This window comes from Fistularia commersonii, chromosome 35 (genome assembly GCF_037954325.1).
Source record: "Fistularia commersonii isolate RoL2024-O1a breed Wild chromosome 35, RoL_Fcom_v1.0, whole genome shotgun sequence".
NCBI lineage: Eukaryota > Metazoa > Chordata > Actinopteri > Syngnathiformes > Fistulariidae > Fistularia > Fistularia commersonii.
The window spans coordinates 252,254-270,888 of NC_141318.1; the positions used below are offsets into that span (position 1 = coordinate 252,254).

Here is an 18,635-nt window from a genome sequence, read left to right on the forward strand (position 1 = left end):
GGTGGAATTACAGCGGCATTAGCCGGGGCCGGATTAACCCGCAGAGATACCACCTCTCCGCCCCACGTTCTCCTGCCTGGGTTCTCCAGGTTCTCAGCAGGTTGTCCTCAGGTACCTAAGACAGGGTTCATGGACGGCCGACCCGTCCGGGTGAAGCCCCGCCCCCCGGCCTCGGCGGGATGAGGGGCTGAACCGGGACGAATGGTTCCCCAGAGAACGGGTGAGAACGTGGAGAACGTGGAGAACCTGGACAGGAGAACCTGGAGACTCCAGAGAAGAGTGTCTAAAAAGCAGGTTGAACGTGCGTCGCTATCTTGTTCCCACAACTTAGCGGAGAAGTGTTGGGGGTCCAGAGGGGTTCCTGCGGGCGCTCGGCGGGTCTCCTCGCTGCGGCCTCGTCCAATCAGAGCGCGCCCCCCCCCCCCAGAGAAGCCAGGCGGACACACGGCTGGTGTTCTGCACTTTCTTTAGTACTTTACAGAGAACGGGACACGAGGAGATACAGGAAGTGGAACAGGGTTCTGTACAGGAACATCGGACAGTCAGTGTGTGTGTGTGTGTGTGTGTGTGTGTGGGAGGGGGGGGCTGGGGGCGGGGCTAAGTCTCTAGTAGCAGCTTAATAAAGAGAATCATGAGCACAGTCACCGAAGCAGCGTTACAAAATAAGAGCATGAGGATGAGGATGGAGGCCGCGGGGATGAAGGTCCGCCCGGCCCGACCCGACCCGACCCGACCCGACCCGACCTGCGGCCGCTCTCAGACGCAGGACCTCCAGCCGTTCTCCTGCCGGGACCCGGTCGGACTGTGAGAACCTTCATCCCCGCCGGCAGCCGGGATGAGACGTCTGGAGGACGCGTGGGATTATTTACACGCAGAACAGGAAGTAAAAAACGCAGCGTCAGATGTTTCCTGCTCGGCTGCTGGGTTTTCAAAGCAAAGCCCGTTTGTTTGTGTGAGCCGGCGTTTGGAAATGGAGAGACAGGAAGGGGCGGGACCTTCTGATTGACGGCTGGGGGCGGGGCTTAAACCTCTCATTGGTCTGTTATCGCCGTTATCACCACACCATGACCCGGCTGTTACCGGCAGCGGTGAAGTTTTTCGTACGTTCAGGTCTTCCCACGCCGCCGGGTGTACTTCCCGTGTTCCGCCACCAGGGGGCGCTAGCGAGGTCATGGTATGTTTGTTGCATTTTATTGTGTTTTATAGCGTTACGTTTTATTGATATTCTGTCTGGTGTTTTATTTTCAAAAGCTATTTGTCCGACTTCCTGCGCCGACCCGGTGCTTTAACGTCACCTTTAACGTCAGAGGAACCTTTGGTTCCGGGTCACCGGTTCCGGGCCGCCGTCGCTTCCGGCAGGTTCTCCGGTGACATCATCGCCAGCAGGGGTCGTGTTCGGAGAAGGTGACTCCAGAACCTGGTCTGAAAGCTTCTGCTTCTACGTCAGACAGGACCCCCCCCCCCCCCCCCCCCCCGGAGCTTCTGGACGTTCTCCATCCGCCGCCCTTCCACATCTTCTAAAGGACCTCCGGCCCGGCACCTTCTGGTCTCTCCACCGGGGAACCTCCCCGAGTTCTGCTTCCGGGCTCGCCTCGTTCTGACCCGGAAGGAGTTCGGGTTCCGAACGCGAAACCCGGGAACGGAGCGGCTGACGTCCCGGGCGCCCCCCCCCCCCCCCCTCGCCTCCTGATGCCTTCAGAAGCACGGGGACCACAAACATCCCATAATTAAGCCCTTCATCTTCCCGCCGGCCCAGAGGAACCTGCTAGTTTACTCTCAGTGTGTTGGAGGTGACGGGGGGGCAGACATGTCAGTCCGGCCCGGCGGACCTTTAATGGAGGTTTATAAAAAAGCTACAGTTCTGTTCTGGGGAGGAGATGCGGGGCTGCCCTTCTACTCGCCACAAGACCAGGAAGTACATTTCAAACAGACTCCGCCTCCTCGCCTCATGGCGGCGTGGCCCGGGAGGACGGACGCCATGCGTGAGAAGGTTACATCATGGACATAGAAACAGACCGCAGGGTCGGGAACCAAAAGAAAAACACAACCCGTGGTGGAACGTGCCCCCCCCCCCGAACCCCACGCTTTGGGTTTCCATGCAAAGACGGGTTCTTTCCGGTTCATGCTGGAGAACGTTGGTGGAGTTCTGACGCGGCGGTGACGACTTCTGCTCGCCGTCGTGACCTGTGACCTCTGGCTTTCATAAGGCATTAGTTTGCTGAGGGACTAGTAGTAGTAGTAGTAGTAGTAGTAGTAGTGGGAGTAGTAGTGGGAGTAGTAGTAATAGTAGAAGTAGTAGTAGTAGTAGTAGTAGTAGTACTAGTAGTAGTAGTAGTAGGGCACTGCTTTGACTACCTATGAAATGTAGAAAAATGTAAGGTGAGGAGGACGAGTAGAAAGAAAGAGTGCTTCTGCTTCTGCTGCTTCTTCTGCTGCTGCTGACCATGAAGACGAGTCCCCAGAGGAAGGTTGTCTACTTTGGCAAAAAAAAAAACAACCGAACCAAAACGGTGTCCTTGTCGTCCCGGTTGATCCTCGGCCTCCTCGGCCCCGGAGGTCCTCCTGAACGCCGCCGCCGCCGCCGCGAGCGGTTCTCCGGGTCCGGCCCGGGCCGGCCTCCTCCTCCTCCTCCGCCGCCGCCGCCGGGTTCCCGGTGCCGGCGGAGTCTTTGGCCTCTCCGGTCCGAGACGTGGTGAGCGTGCGGGGGTCGCGGCGCTGTGCAAACGGAATGGAACGGCTCCCGACCCCGACCGCCGCCGGCCGTCTTTTTTTTGGAGTTTGTGAAAAGGGAAAAGAAAAGAGCTTCGGACGGAACCCGAGAGGCCGGCGCTCCGGTTCCTCAGGCGATCTCCTTTATTCTGCGCATGTAGTCGTGCAGTTCCTCGGGGTCTTGGAAGCCCATGTCCTGGCAGACCCACTGAATGTCCTCCTCGTCGGCGATGGGGATGGAGTTGTAGGGCAGCTCCTCGGCGGGCAGGGTGGTGAAGGTGGTGAACTTCACCCTCTTGCGCTTGGACGTGGGCGAGCTGGCGTCCTCGCCGTTCTCCTTGGTGGAGCCGCCCGAGCTGCCGTCGCCCCGCCCGTGGACCTGGCTCTGCACGCTGGTCTGGGAGCTGCCGCTGCTGTGGTGGTCGCCGTGGCAGCAGGTCTGCACGCCCTCCGGCGGGTCGGCCGGGTTCTCGGGCCGCTGCGGCGACAGGTCGCACTGCGCCCGCAGCGGCTGGCCGTTGCCCAGGAACACCCAGTGGTGCGAGTGGTCCATGTTGGCCTGGCCCTCCGGCGGGATCCGCTTGTGCCGGTACTTCAGCACGAAGACGATGCAGTTGATGAGGAACACCAGGATGGCCAGGCAGAAGACGCCCAGCAGGGCGTACATGCCGATCTCCAGGTCCGTCATGTTGCGGGGCGAGTGCACGAAGTCGTCCTCCTCGTCCTCCTCGTCCTCGCCGTCGTCCTCGCCGCTCTCGGTGGGACGCTCGGGGACGCCCGGGGTGGGGAAGTCGGTGTAGTCGACGGGGACGCCGGCCGGCCGCTCGTCCGACGTCTCGTAGATCCTCCCGCCCGGGCCGGGGTTCGCCGCGGGCCGGCGGGTGACGGGGGCGGCGGGCTCCGCCTCCGGCTCCGCCTCCGCCTCGGCCACCTCCTCCTCCTCCGAGTCCTCCTCCGGGCCGAAGCGCACCTTGACGTAGACGGCGGCCGAGGCGACGACGCTCTTGCGCTTGGTCTTCTGGCAGGCCTCGCAGATGGTCATCTCCACCCGCACCAGCTCGCCCGAGCCCTCGCCCTCCGCCACCACCACCGGCCAGCGCTGCTGCGGCTCCTGCGACACCGACACCACCTTCTCGTCCAGCGCCGAGGCGTTGAAGTTGTAGTCTTTGGGGTCGAAGTAGGCCAGCGTGGCCGCCGTCCCGTCGCTGAAGATCATCCAGACGGACAGGCTGGCCTCCTGGAGGGGAAACATCTGACATTAGACCTCACCTTCCTTCCGACACGCAAGCAAAGGTGGACTCGCGGGACACGGATGTCCTGCCACGTCTTCTGGCTTCAGACGTGCCACTCAGAGCGCCGACGTTCTAACCGCCGCGAAGCGACGAAGACCAAACTTCTGAGAGAAGGAACGGCTCCTCCGGTTCCACCGGCTTCATCCTGGCCTTTGACAGGAAGCGGAGCTGCTGAGGTCCCATCAGCCGGACCTCATGGACTCCAGTGTTTGGTCGGTATCTTCGTGTGCGTTCCTTGGCCAGAAGAGGGGCGGGGCTTAAACTGGCGGGCCGGCTGTCAATCATCCAGCCCTTCTTCTTCACACCTACAAAACCCACCGTTCAAACCGGCAGGAAGACAGAAAACCCAGAGAACCAAGGCAGGAGAACCGAGGCAGGAGAACCCAGGCAGGAGAACCCAGGCAGGAGAACCCAGGCAGGGGAACCCAGGCAGGAGAACCCAGGCAGGAGAACCCAGGCAGGAGAACCCAGGCAGGAGAACCCAGGCAGGAGAACCCAGGCAGGCGCCGGATTAGAACCTAGAACCTTGGTAAGCCCTGCCTCTGTCTCAGAGTAGGAATGGAAGCTTCAGAGAAAGAAGGTCCCACCCAGCGGTGGAGAGGAGCGTGGGTTCTCCTGGGTTCTCCTGGGTTCTCCTGGGCTCCACGGCCAACTCCTGCCTGGTGGTGCCTCAGAAGAACTTCCCTGCTGTAGAAGCCTCCGGGCAGAAGAGCCCAGGAGCCGAGGTCTTCTGTCCAGAGGAACCCCGGAGGCCCCTGGCCTGGACCCGGGAGGAGCGGAGCAGAACATCTCAGCGGTCTCTGAATGCGGCGGCGAGCTCATTGTCTGCTCGGCGGCGGCCGATAAGGAACATGAAGCGGCCGTTTGTTGGCGCTCGCCTTCTGTGATCTCCTCATTTCCTATTGGCCGCCCGGTGTCGGCCGCAGAGCCCGACCCCAAGTGAAGGAACAAAGTCTGCAGCTGACAAAGCTCCTCTTGGAACCACCGCAGAACCTTCTTGATCTCAGAGAACTCGAACCGCGACGCCTCGTTAGCGCCTCGTTACGCCGTTGCGGCGGGAAAACAGCAGAAGACCGACCACGGAGGACCTCAAGGAAACATCTTCTGAGGGAAACACGCGTGTTTCATGTTCTCGTGGACACGTGGGAGGAGCCAGGGGGCGGAGCCACCGTCAGTCCTCCCCGGTCACCCGGCCATTCACAGCAGAGTCTTCAGAGAACCTGCAGATCTTTGCTTCCTTCTTGTCTGAACGGCAAGCGTCTGACGCCATCTGACCTCCACCCATCCATCGGCGACAGCAGGTTCACCTCAACTTCTGATGGATCGTCATCTCATCTGATGATGGAAGAACCTTCTAGTAGATCCAGAGGACCGTCGCTCAACAAACGTCAATGACTTTGTTAGCATTTAGCAGCTAACAGGGACCCGTTGAGCACCGCTAGCTACGGCTGTGTATCGTCAGGCTAAAGGAGAACCCAAGGTTCTCCTCCATGTTGCCTGGAACCCAAGGTTCTCCCACGCCGGCGTCAGAACCGCTCAGGTTCTTACGAACATCTCACGCTTCCTTCACCTCGTCTTTGTTTCCTGGAGTTTTGACGTTTTGAGGTGTCGGGTTTGAAACGGGTTCTCAGGATCCACGCGGGTTCCTCGGGTGACACCACAGGAACGTTATTTTAAGATCTAAAGGTCTTCATTGTTCCCGCTGACTAGAAGCTGTCAGGACATCGGCTGCGTCGAGATAATTCTCGTCGTCTTGATAAGAGACCTGCTTTTGGCATTTCTTCTTCTTCTTCTTCTTCTTCTTCTTCTTCCTCCTGGTTCCTTCAGAGCTGCCGGCAGGGTTCCAGGGTTCCAGGGTTCTTGAGTTGGAGGTTTAAAATCTGGGTAATCTGACAGGAGGAAGAAGAAGGTTCTGACAGTTTGATCCACCTGCTTCCTCCTGGTCCGGCTCGGGAACAGACGTTCTCCAGATTTCCAGGGTTCCTCTTGTTCCTCGGTTCTGCGCGGCGCCGGCGTGACAGATTGAAGGGCTCCTTTGATTAGGATGAAGGAGGTGGATCTGCTCCGACGTGCTGACTCTGCAGCTGAGGAGGAGGAGGAGGAGGAGGAGGAGGAGGAGGAGGAGGAGGAGGAGGAGGGGGTCGCGTGAGATCTTCTGACAGCGCCGGCGTCGTTCTCGGCACCAGATGACGTTCCGTTCCCTCCGGGAAGGAACGCAGAAACCACCGGAAAGAACTGTCAATGAGGAGGAGACGGGGAGGCGAGACCTGACGCAGGATGGATCTCCTCTACCTCCTCCTCCTCCTCAGGGCGAGCACGTCGTCTGGACGTGAGGAACCTCCCACCACGGCCTTGTGATCCACCATGTTCTCCGAGGAGAAACCCTGCGTTTTCATGGAACGTCTTTCTGTAGATCCCTGCAAGCTTCCATGGGTCTCCACCGGTTCCAATAGGTTCCAGGGGGTTCCTGCAGGCCCTCATAGGTTCCTGCAGGCTCTCATAGGTTCCTGCAGGCTCTCATAGGTTCCTGCAGCCTCCACAGGCCACCCTTTGTGGAAGTCAGTTGTCTGCAGACTGAACTGGTCGGCCTCCCAGGGAGGAACGTCCTGGAGAACATTATGATGATTGCATTTCAAGGTGGCCGAGGAGCAGAAGGAGCAGAAGGAGCTGAGGAGCAGAAGGAGCTGAGGAGCAGAAGGGGCTGAGGAGCTCCACGTCAGTGGATTTTTGCCAGTGAGCTGCAGAAAAAATAAAAAAGTGCTGCCAAGCTGCCAATTAATGAGATGTCAATGGCCGAGGAGAACCTCACACAAACACACACACACACACACACACACACACACACACACACACACCACAGAACAGCACGCCGGTAATAAGAATCCATTTTGGGAAAGGCGGCGGAGCTTATCACGGGCGGCGGGCTAAGCTCCGCTAATTCCTAGCTTGCGATGAAACGGCGGCGAGGAGCCCGGCTGGTCGCGGGCGTCGGCGGGTTCTCCTGGAGAACAATGCTGGACGCGGATTAGAGGACGCGGCCGAGGAGCCGGCGCGTTACCCGAGGTGAAAGCGCTGCCTTCCGGCAGATAAACAGCCGCCGCGGGATTCAGCGGCCGTTCACGACCCCGGGGGCGGAGCCACGACCGACGCCGGCTTCCAGCGAGAGGCGGGAAGGACGTGAGGTGACCTGAGGTGAACCTCCACGCTACCACGGACGGGGAGCCGCTAAAGGCTAACAGCTAGCGGTTAGCTGGGGCGGTCTACCATTAGCATTTAGCTGTTTTCAGTTAGCAGCTGGTCATAAATGATAGGCATCCATTTATTTGATGGATTTATTGATCACTTAAGAGGACGGATCGATGAATGAACGGACGACAGACCCAACTGATAACGAATTGATTTCAAAGATGGTTTGATATTTTATTTGTTCGTTTGATTTGTTTGAAGTTTATCTGATTTGTTTGATGTTTATTTAATTGTTTGATATTTATTTGTTCGTTTGATTTGTTTGACGTTTATCGGATTTGTTTGATGTTTATTTGTTTGTTTGATGTTTATTTGTTTGTTTGATGTTTACTTGTTTGATGTCGGTTCCCCGTCCCTTCCATCTCCATCCCACATTGGGTTTCCTCGGCGTGGTTTACCTGCTTGGGGGCGGTGAGGGTCTGGAGGCCGGTCGCCTTGGCGACGATGGTGTGGCTGCTGCCGGGGCTGGGCTGCAGGCTGAGCGTCAGGCCCGAGACGGCGTGGACGCGCAGCTCGCCGATGGACACCTTGTCGTCGGTGACGGAGAAGGAGGCCTCGCCCAGGACGGCGTCCGAGGCCAGAGGAGACTCCACCTGTGGACACGGCCGCCCGTTACTGACGCGCACGTGAGCCGGGACGTCTTTCGAGCGGACGGCGGCGCCTCCGAACCCGCTCGCCATGACAAAACACCAACGGTCAGGAAGGACTTTAGCCAGAAAACCATCCTGGAGAAACACTTGATGAACTTCCTGTGACCTGGAGGGAACAGGAGGGGAACCGAAGAGGAACGCCAGAGCCCTATGGAAGGTTCTACAGCCTGGACCTTCTCCTGGACCAGGTGTGAAGGAGTGGCTCAGTGGATCTTCTCTTTGACACACACACACACACACACACACACACAGACACACACACACACACACAGACACACACACACACACACAGACACACACACACACACACACACACACACACACACACACACACGCGCTGCTGACGGGGCTGTTTGCGTTTTTGAATATATGATGGCGGTCCAAGATGGCCGCCGCAGCGCGTCCAAGTTGTTTGAGTGGATTTATGGCGGCGGAGAAGATCAGTCTCAGGTGACTTAATGGCCTCTGATTGGCTATAAACCCCCCGGCGGTTTTACACGCCGTCTTAATGGCGTTTATCCATCTCGGTGCGTCAGCTTCAAGGTGTCCCGCCGGGCTCGTCAATCTCCTACCTGACGCTTCGTCTCCACGGCGACGCCCCCCCCCCCCCCCCCCCCCCCGTCGGACCGGCGGCTCCGAGCAGCGGAGCCCCCCCCCCCCCCGTAATAAAAGCTCGACTGCAGCAGTTCTCTTCTTACGGCGGCCATCTTGTGAGGCTGAGAACCTCGTTAGCAAGAACCGCAGGACGGCCTTCAAACGGGCTAATGCTAGCTAGCGCAGCTCGGATGTAAACGTTAGCTGATGTGAACTAGCTTGACCTTTCCTGCCGTGTGACTACTAAAGCCACATGCTATTTTATGTTTTTACAAAACCACTAGCACGGGCTGGCTAGCTAGCTCGTCATCAGTAAACATTAGCTCTCGCTCCAAATCGGTGGAGGTCCAGGGATCAAACAGGCTGATGTTTCTGGACGTGTTGATGGTCTACAGGTCCCGTCGACCCCCCTTTATCTGGCGGGCAGTGATGGACGTTTCTCATTACCGCTTCCTGTCTGTAATCAGGTGGCGGGAGCTCCTTCCTGCTCGCCAGCGTCGGGATGAAGACAAACACAAAGCTGCCGCTGCGCCGACGCTCCTGAAGAAGCAGGACTGGAACACCAGAGCCTCCGGCTCCCCTTCTCTCAACGCTTAACCACCGTCCATTTCATCACAACACCTTCCACCTCCACAGGGGGCGGGGCTTCAATAGGGGCGGGGCTACCGCAGGGGGCGGGGCTACCGCAGGGGCGGAGCTTATGTGTCCTAAGTGGACTACGAGTCCTAAAAGTCCTTGTGGTTCTGGATCTTCTACGAGTGCACGGATCCCATGAGTCCAAGGTGGTCCGCGATTACACAGTCCAACCATTTTCAGTCCAAATGTCCTTCAAGTCCTTCAAGTCCTTTGAGTTCCAGCCATCACACAGACGGTGGCTGGAACAGAGGAACGGATCAGAAGCTTTGGGTCCAAACCTCACTGGTGTTTGTTATCGCTTCTTGAAGAAGCTTCATGACCGGGCAAATCGTTCGGCTTCACTTCAAGAACTTCGGCGCTGAAACGAAGACCAGCTCTGGAAACACCTGGGACTCCAGCTGGAGACGGAGGCTGGAGGCGCGACCTTCACAACTCCTGCTTCTGTTTGTGGACACGTCCAACCTGCTGAGCAGAAGGAGATCCTGCACTCTGAGATGGCTTCCCTTAGAGAACACTCAGGGATCTCTCTCTCTCTCTCTCACACACACACACACACACACACACACACACACACACACACACACACACACTCAGAGGACCCAGAAGGTTCTACTGACTGGATTTGGTCTCCAGAGGGAGTTGCAGGTCCTGCAAGTCTGAGGAGCTTCTCTTTGAAGACCTTAAATGCTCAGTTAACATTTAAGCAGGGATCAAATGGAGACACACACACACACACACACACACACACACACACGGCTGTTTGATCAGTGTGTGTGTTCCGCCATCTTTGCAGGCTCAAAGGTTCCACTAACCGGCCTCCGTTCCCTCGGCGGCGCCTGCTGATGTTTGCAGAGATTACCAGGTAATCTCAGGTAATCTCAGGTAATCTCTGTGCCGAGGAAGTGGAGGCCGAGAGTCTGGCGGACATCTGGCGGCCGATCTGCTCGGACCTTCTCTTTAGCGGCGCGTCCTGAACTCCTGAACCGGCGCCGACGGCACGCTCGTCTCACCTGGACCAATCAGACGGGAGCCCGAGTGAAGCCCCGCCCCCCGAGTCAATCCCGCTTCTTCCTCAGAGGTTCTCGTTCCCCCCGTTGGATCAGACCTCTTCCAGACGTTCTCCAGAACATTGGTCCGTCCATCCTCCGAACACGAGCCTTTCACCGGCGTGCGGGATTATTCTCTTCCTAATCTGACTCTGAGCCTCCGTCCCTGCTGAAGGACGCCGGACCTTCTCCGCTGTCTGCTAGCACAACCTTCTGGAGCTCACAGGTCACCTGGGCATCACCTGACCTTTGGATGGGGAGTAGACCTAATCCCACCTCATCTCACCTAATCCCACCTCATCTCACCTAATCCCACCTCATCTCACCTAATCCCATTTTATGTAGCCTAATCCCATCTCATATGACCTCATGTGATGTAACGTGATCCGATCGAATGTCACCTGACCCAATCTCGTGCGATGTAATCTCATGTAATCTAAAGTCATCTACTTGGACCCGGTGAACTGTGATGTCATCCAGTCCCGATGTTCCGGGTTCTCGAAGGTCGGCGTCCTCCGCGAGGTCGGTGAGGTCCCGCGGTGTAGCTCCGCCCCCTTACCTTCAGCGAGGCGGCTCCCAGCTCCAGGCCCACCAGCACCGTCCGGTCCACCAGCTCGGCCACGCGGGGGTCCGAGACCTTCAGCGAGTCCTGGACCAGGTCGGTGACGTCCACCTGCCAGTCCGGGCCCAGCATGGTGATCACCTGGTCCGTGCCCTCGGTGGAGGTGGTGTGGAACTGGGTCAGGACCCGGACCCGGGCCCGCTGGTACTGCAGCGTGCAGCCTCGGCTCAGGCGCCGCTCCTCCTCCTCGTCCTCGCCGTCGCTGTCCCTGGTGCTCCTGGGGAGGACCAGGCAGGAGAGGAGATGTTTGGCAACCAGAAACCCACGCCGCCGCTCCCCCCGCCCACCCCGAGGTTCTACCAGGTTCTACCGGGTTCTACCGGGTTCTACCAACTCCTCCCGGCCGGAACCCGAGCGGAACGGAGGAGGAACATCCAGGCCGTGGTGATTCACAGGAAGTGGAATGACATTTCCTTTTGGCGAAGCTTCTGCCTCGTCCCCTCCGAGGAGCAGCGGCTGCTAACCGATGCTAACCGACGCTAAGCGATGCTAAGCGCCGCTAAACGAAGCCACGTCTCAATTGGTGCCATCTGTTCTTCAGGGATTCTGCCGCTTCTGTCGTTCAACATCTGAAGCTGGCAGCCGCCCACCGCCATGTTCCGCACGCCAACCACGTCTCCCACCGCCTCGGTCGGCGGCAGACGGCGCCGTCCTGACGCAGAACTTGGCGGGAGCGGGTTCTCCAGGAGGCTCCGCTTCCTCTTGGCCGCGCCGCCATGAAACAAAATAAAATCGACTGAAAATCCAGCAGGAAACGAAGGACGTGGAGCGGCGACGTCATCGGACGCCAGCGTGACGCCGCCTGGCGCTCGGCGACGTGGCGGCACAGACGGTGATGTCATGGTGGCGCCCGGAACCAAAGCTCCTCCGCTGTGTCCTGTCCGGGGAATCCATCTTGGTTTCCGTGCCACTTCCTGTCTCTCCCTGGGTTGTCCTGCCCCCCTTCTTCATCCTGGTCTTCATTCTTCTCCTGTCTCCTCGGGGGGGGGGGGGGCTCCGTCGGCCATCTTTGAAGGATGATGTTTTTCCAAAGCCCCCCGTCCTCTGGATCGCCCCTTAAACACGCCGTTTGTATTCTGCTGGCGGCGGCGCTGATGGAGCAGCGGCGGCGGCGGCGACAAGCAGCCTAACACCCCCTCACACACCCTCACACACCCTCACACCCCCTCACACCCTTAATGCCCCCATTAAACATTCCCTAAACGAAGGGTTGCCGGTTTGTTTGCTCCCTGACAGGAAAGTGAGAAGATTGTCAGGAGGCGTCCTCACTCTGCTCCTCTGCATCACACACACACACACACACACACACACACACACCCACCTCCGGTCGGGCAGGATGGGGACCCTCCAGCCCCGGATGAAGCTGAGGTTGTGGTCTGAGAGCTCCACCTGCAGGGGCAGCTTGGGCACCCAGACGGTGAGCTCCAGCGGGGCGCTCAGGTGCTCGTAGCTGAAGATCACCCTGGCGTTCATGGAGCCGCGGGTCTCCTTCCCGTTCACGAACACGTAGTCGCAGTTCATGGACACCTGGGGAGCAGAGGTCGGACCTTCTGTGAGTTCATCTGGCGGCGGAGGAGGTACGCGGGAGGAGAAGCGGAAGGGAAGGACATCTCAAATGAAGACTCCAGAGGTCCACGTTACGCTAACGTGTCTCAGATCCTTCTCCCGAGCCCAGGCTCCTCCACGGTTCTGAGAACCCCAGACCAGATCCTAGCATGTGGAGCAGCAGACAGGCGGCCTCCAGGGGCCTCGTGAGGGACGTAGAGTCCCTCCTGGTTGAGGAGAGGATGGATTCAGATTTGATCTATTGACTTTCCACAATTCCAACAGATGCTAAATTTACGCCCCCACCCTCTCCATCTCCACCCTCTCCATCTCCACCCTCTCCATCTCAACCACCTCCATCTCAGACCCTCTCCACCATCTTCTGCTGCACTGCTAGCAGAAGATCCAGAGGCATCATGAAGACCGGTCCTCCCGTGCTTTGTGCTTTCAGGCTGCGGTTGGAGATTTATCTGAAGGGTTTGAGGAGGAGAAGGAGGAGGAGGAGCTGCGATCAGAGGATCTGATCTCCTGCAGATGGAGGTGGGCTGCTGATCTTCTCCAGGCGAGGAACGATCACGCCCGACCCCGACATCTCCGGTCCAAACGCTGGCGCTCCGTCTCCTCTAAAGGCTCCTGATCCTGACTGACGGCTGGAGCCGATCTCCATCCATCTATTATCTACAGCTTATCCATCTGGAGGACTGAAAGGCGGGACTTAATCTGGCGAGGTCAGCTGTCAATCATCTGGAGACGTCCAACCATTCACTCTCTCATTCACCCCTGGCCTACTTAGTCTTCAATGAACCTGGAGAAGTTCCCATGGAGAGAAGCTCGGCAGGAGAACACGGAGAACCGGGCCGCCGACAGGACCGGGACCTTCTGGGTTCTGGTCCACGGAGATGCTAAGATGTTGTGCTTTTCTGCACTAGGAGCTCTTGTCACATGACCTGCACCTCCAGGTCCTCCAGGTCCTCCAGGTCCTCCAGGTCCTTCTGAAGGCCTCCAGGAGGAGGAGGAGGATGGAGAAGGTGGAGGAGGTGGAGGAGGAGGAGGAAAGAGAACTCCGCAAATAGACCATGGCCACCTTAATTAATCACAGTGCTGTAACGGCGAACTGAGAGCATCTGCCTGGCACACACACACACACACACACACACACACACACACACACACACACACACACACACACACACACACACACACACACACACACACACAAACACACCCTGCGGCTCCTGCTGCTGATAAACTCGGCCGGCTAATTGCGAGTCAGAAGCTGTTAGCAGCCGCGGCTATCAGCAGCTGTGTGTGTGTGTGTGTGTGTGTGTGTGTGTGTGTCTCACACACCCGCTGCCACACGTCGTCACACTGCCGCTAATGTGCAGCGGCGTCTTGTGTGTGTCAGATTGCGGGGGCGGGGCCCGGCGGGATGAGGAAGTGTGTAGGTTAATGAAGGTGAGGACGTTCACACGTTCATCCAGAACATTAAGTGATTCACGTCCCAGACGCTCCTGAGGCTCCGCCCACCGACGCAACATTCAGGGCCATTACGTCGTCGGCTCATTGCGGTCACGTGACTCTCGAGGGCCCGTCGGGCTCCGGGAGGCGGGACCTCGGGGACCCGGGTCCATCGGTCGGGGGCGGAGGACCGGTGTCCTGGACCACGGAGGACAAAGACGCCGGTCCTCCGGAGTCCTCCGGTCGACCGGTTTCTGCGAGACCTTGAGACCCAGACCAGCGGGGTCCCCGAGTCATCCAGACCCCGACCCCACGGTTACCCGGGTCTCTGAGTCCGCGGCGTCGGATTCCCAGATTCCCAAAGCCTCTGAGTTTCGGAGTCCAAGAGTTTCATTGTCTCTGATTCCCTGAGTCCACGAGTCCTGAGAGTCCCTGAGAAGCAGAGTCTCTGAAACCAAGAGTTCCAGAGTGCAAGAAGCGTCAGAGGCTCTGAGACCCCAAGTCCATGAGGATCAGTACTAGAGTCTGACTCTGCGAGCACCAAAGTCCTCGAGGGACTCGAAGTCTCGAAAACTTCACATCTCACAGTTGCCTCCTCCAGAGTACCAGAGTCTCCTGAGTCTCTTAAGACCCCAAGTCCTCGAGTCCCTGAGAATCAGAGTCCCGGTACCTAAGTCCAAGAGAACCTGAGAATCAGAGTCCCGGTACCTAAGTCCAAGAGAGCCTGTGTGTGAGACTCCAAGAGTCCCCGAATTCCTAACCACTCAAATCCCAGAGAGTTCTGGAGTCCCGGAGTCCGGGCGGGTTCTGCTCGGACTCCCGAGACCTGGATCGCGGGACCTCCGAGTGCACCTTCAGTCGGGCCTGAAGCACTCGCTCGGCGGTTCATATAAAATAATCAATTCCCTCCCTGATCGATGGACAATGATTGATCGGTGATCACCTTAGGCTCCGCCCCCTCAGGACAGAAGGTTTCCACGTTCCAGACAGAACCCTCCTTATCCCAGCCTTAATCGCCCGACTCAAGTCCTCCTTAATTAATACCCACCACGTTCGGGGGGGGGGTGTGGCTGCCGTTGCCATGACGGCGACGGAGCGCCTGATGGATGAGCGTTGCCTCGGAGCGGCATGCGGGCGGCGGGCCGCTTTAGCCCTGTTAGCTAAATGAAGCGGCGCCTCGTTAGCCTGTTGTTGCTGAATTGATGACGCCGGCTGTGAAAAGGTTCTGCGACGACGGAACCTCCCAGGAGAACGTCTGTCACTTCACGTCCACATGTTTACACTCGTCTGGTACTGCGATCGCTCACCACAGCCTTCTGTTTACTCCTTCGCTCTCTTGTACTCGTGCAGTACCGCTTGTACCTGGAGTACTTGTGTATGCAAATGTACTGCTCGTATTGGTACGCCAGTATTTGTATGTACACACAGGAACATTCACTGCCTCCAGCTGTTTGGTGTATCAGTACTTCGTAAGGGTACATTTGTCCTATGACTTGTATGCCGGTATTTGCTGTTTTTAAGGTGGAGACTTGTTGCTAGCTTCTGTAAATTCACGCTAGGTGTAATTACACTTTAGTGCTTGTTGTATTAGCTCATTAGTGCTCACGGTGGGGAAGTAGTTTACACAGCAATGTGAAGTACTTCTCGCTGCAATACTTCATCTCGGGTACTTAACTGGGCCGGGCCTGATGTTCGGGGGGGAAGTACCTTCTCCATTTGCCCCAGTCTTTGAGTCCCTTCTGTTTACAGTAGAAACATGTAGTAGTAGTAGTAGTAGTAGTAGTATTACTGCGTGTACTGACACCAGACCCTTCACCGGTCTTTCATGGCGCTTCTCTGCTGCCTCACTTTCTGTTGGATCACCAGCGCTTTCACAATAAAAGCTTCAACAATACAGAATATGAAGGTACTGAAAGCTCCCCTCAACCAACCGTGGAACCTGAGCCACGTTCCTCCGTGTTCCTCCGTGTTCCTCCGTGTTCCTCCGTGTTCCCCCACAGTTAGTCACATGAGCAACATACTTTATCCAGCGCTTCCTGCCTGGGAGGCCCCGCCTCCTCCAACCATCAGCTCTAATTGGATCAGTGCCCCCCCCCCCCCGTTATGTAAGCATCCATCAGAGGAAACGAAGCTAAACAAGGTGCTCAGAGGTGCTAATGTTTCCTGCTAATTCACTCGTCCACAAACCAGGCTCCGCCTCCTGCATCAAGTGACTTCAGCCTTGTATGACATCACTTCCTGTCACCTCCTGTCACTGGGGTCGACCCTCAGACCGTTTCTTGCAGATCTGATGTTACCTGGGGGGGTCTCCTTCACGCACCTTCACGATGTCTTCATTGGTGGACTTGCACTGGACGAAGGCTGAGACGTCGGTGACGGCGCCGTTCATCTCTATGGAAACCATCTTGACGGGGATGGCGACGGTGCGTCCGGTCAGGACGGCCGTGTTGATGATCTCTGTATCCTGAGCGGAGACACAAACCGATCATTATGGGATGGCGGCAGGCTGGAGAACATCGGGTTCATCTCCTCTGCGGGACCTCGGAGAAAAAGGGGCGGGGCTTCACCCGGACGGGTCAGCTGTCAATCACGCATCCGTTCTCCCAGAGCACACAGAAAACACCGAGACCTCTGCTAACGCCTAGCAAATGTTAGCGCAAGCTGTGCGTTTGACCAGTGAAGCTAACGTGCAGGCTAACATCCAGGCTAACGTGCAGGCTAACATGCAGGCTAACATGAAGGCTAACGTGCAGGCTAACGTGCAGGCTAACGTGAGGGCCAGCGGTCATTACGGTCGCGAGGTGAACAAACTAAATTGGACCCGGTGACTCGAGACGCCCATATCCGGAGGACCTCGTTAGCTCCAAGCTAAACCCCTGCTAAATTGGCAGGCGTGGCTCCGCCCACCCGGAGCAGGTCCATTAGAACCGGCGCGTTCCCCGGACACGGCGGTTCCTTCTGCGTTAATAAGTTTGATGCGGAGTGGAACTGTACTCTGAATAATCCTGCTAACAGGCTAACAGACAAACAAGCCGGCGGCTGCGCGCTGAGATAACGAGCGAGCGCAGATAAAGAAACAGATGAGTGAGCATTTATGCTAATGCCGTCCTTCTCGTCGGCTTTCGGGCTGTTTGTTCCGAGCGTCGTTAGCCAATTACGGCGCCAGTTTAGGGAAACAACCGTTAGCTTTCACGGCCCGACACGTCAGGACGCCGCCGACCGGCGCCGCCCGATGACCGCGATAATAAAACTAATCACGGCTAATCCCGGCCAAGCCGAAGCGCAAACAAGTTGCGCGTCGGATGCAAACAGCCAATTAGAGCGTGGCGGCCGGCGGCCCCTTCATTAGCCCGCCCCCGAAAACACGCCGCCAACCGCGGACGGCTAACGAGGACCCTCATTTGCGACCGCGCACGGCGCCGGGGAGAACGCCACGGCGAGCTTTAAACTCCTGACGGGCGCCGGCCTGGAGATCTTAACAAGGGCCAGAGGAGCCAGGAGACCAGGATGAAGATGAAGATGAGGAGCCAGAAGATGAGGATGAAGAGCGCGAGGCGGGAGGCCTTTGTCTTCGTCCCCCGGGAGCCGCAGAAACATTGTTTATTCATAGAGGGAATAGCAAACGGCGGCGGCGCCCGGAGGAGGCGGAGCCTGCTGCCGCTCGGGACAAAGCAGCCGAAGCTCAAGGCGAAGGTGGCGGAGGAACATTGAGGTTCTCCTTGTTCCAGACGCTCGTCAGACGTGACTGACAGCTGGGAGGAAGGGGAGGGACAATACCGAGGAAGAGTTGCGTTCCTCAACGGGGGACGACAAGAAGAAGGACAAGAAGAACACCTTCCTGGGAAGCACCCACATCAAACACACACTCCCTGCAGAACCTGAGAACCTGAGAACCTGAGGACCTGAGAACCTGAGAACCTGAGAACCTGAGAACCTGAGAACCTGAGGACCTGAGGACCTGAGAACCTGAGAACCTGAGGACCTGAGGACCTGAGAACCTGAGAACCTGAGAACCTGAGGATCTGAGAACCTGAGAACCTGAGAACCTGAGAACCTGAGAACCTGTCCCTGAACCAGCCTGCCTCCTGTTCTGGGAACAGCTGGTGTTCACACGGTATCTTCATGAAGAACCAGGTTTGACATTCCTTTGGAGGCCCCCCAGGACCTCCTCCTCAGGGACCCCTGATGGGAGGAGGTTCTTCCCTGGCGTTCTGCAGGTTCCTGGTGAACCCTCAGAGAGAAGCCATCTCAGAAGCTGCTCTTCAAGCGGCTCAAGAAGAAGTGGAGGAGGCCCGGTCGCAGACCCTGTGGGACGCCGGCCAGAAGCAGAAGGTCTGGACTCCTCCTGAAGCCACGTTCTCCAACTGGCCGCTGGTGATGGACCAGAGTCGGTCCAGGGCCCCGGCAGGAGATCTCCTCAGGAGAGCTTCTGGATGTCGTCTCGCTGCCGTCGACCCGTCGTGACTGAATCGTTCAGGTTCTACGTTCGACCGCCAGTTCTTCATCCAGTTCTTCATCCAGAACCTGTTCTTCATCCAGAACCTGTTCTTCATCCAGAACCCGTGAGAAGACACCAGTTCCACAAAGCGCCGTCTTTTATTCAGCATCTGGGCCATCACTTCCTGGAGGCTGGTAACCATGGCGACCGAGGGAGGAGGTTCCAGCCAGGCTCTCAAGGAGTCACCAGGTGAGGGTCTCGCTGACCTCCAGATGTTCTGGGCTCCTCCTCCTGGTCTTCCCATGGAGTAGATGTGGAACCTCTGAGATGATCACCATCTGTCATCTGACCCACTTCCCGCTGTTATCTGACCTGCCTCAGCATCCAATCACGTTGCTC

At 57.7% G+C, this 18,635-nt stretch overlaps 1 protein-coding gene across 2 annotated transcripts in view; it reads right to left on the reverse strand.

Annotated features, from left to right (window-relative positions):
* Window positions 1-2,701: 2,701 nt before the first annotated feature.
* Window positions 2,702-18,635, reverse strand: part of tmem132e (transmembrane protein 132E) — a 105,180-nt gene continuing 89,246 nt past the window's right edge. For both annotated transcript variants that reach the window (XM_086142286.1, XM_086142285.1), the window contains exons 5-9: window positions 16,119-16,262; window positions 12,117-12,322; window positions 10,733-11,012; window positions 7,646-7,840; window positions 2,702-3,946 (exon numbers count right to left, since the gene is read on the reverse strand). In XM_086142286.1, coding sequence (XP_085998412.1) covers window positions 2,840-3,946; window positions 7,646-7,840; window positions 10,733-11,012; window positions 12,117-12,322; window positions 16,119-16,262 — 1,932 coding nt within the window. In that variant the 3' untranslated portion in view covers window positions 2,702-2,839. The remainder of the gene's footprint in view (window positions 3,947-7,645; window positions 7,841-10,732; window positions 11,013-12,116; window positions 12,323-16,118; window positions 16,263-18,635) is intronic.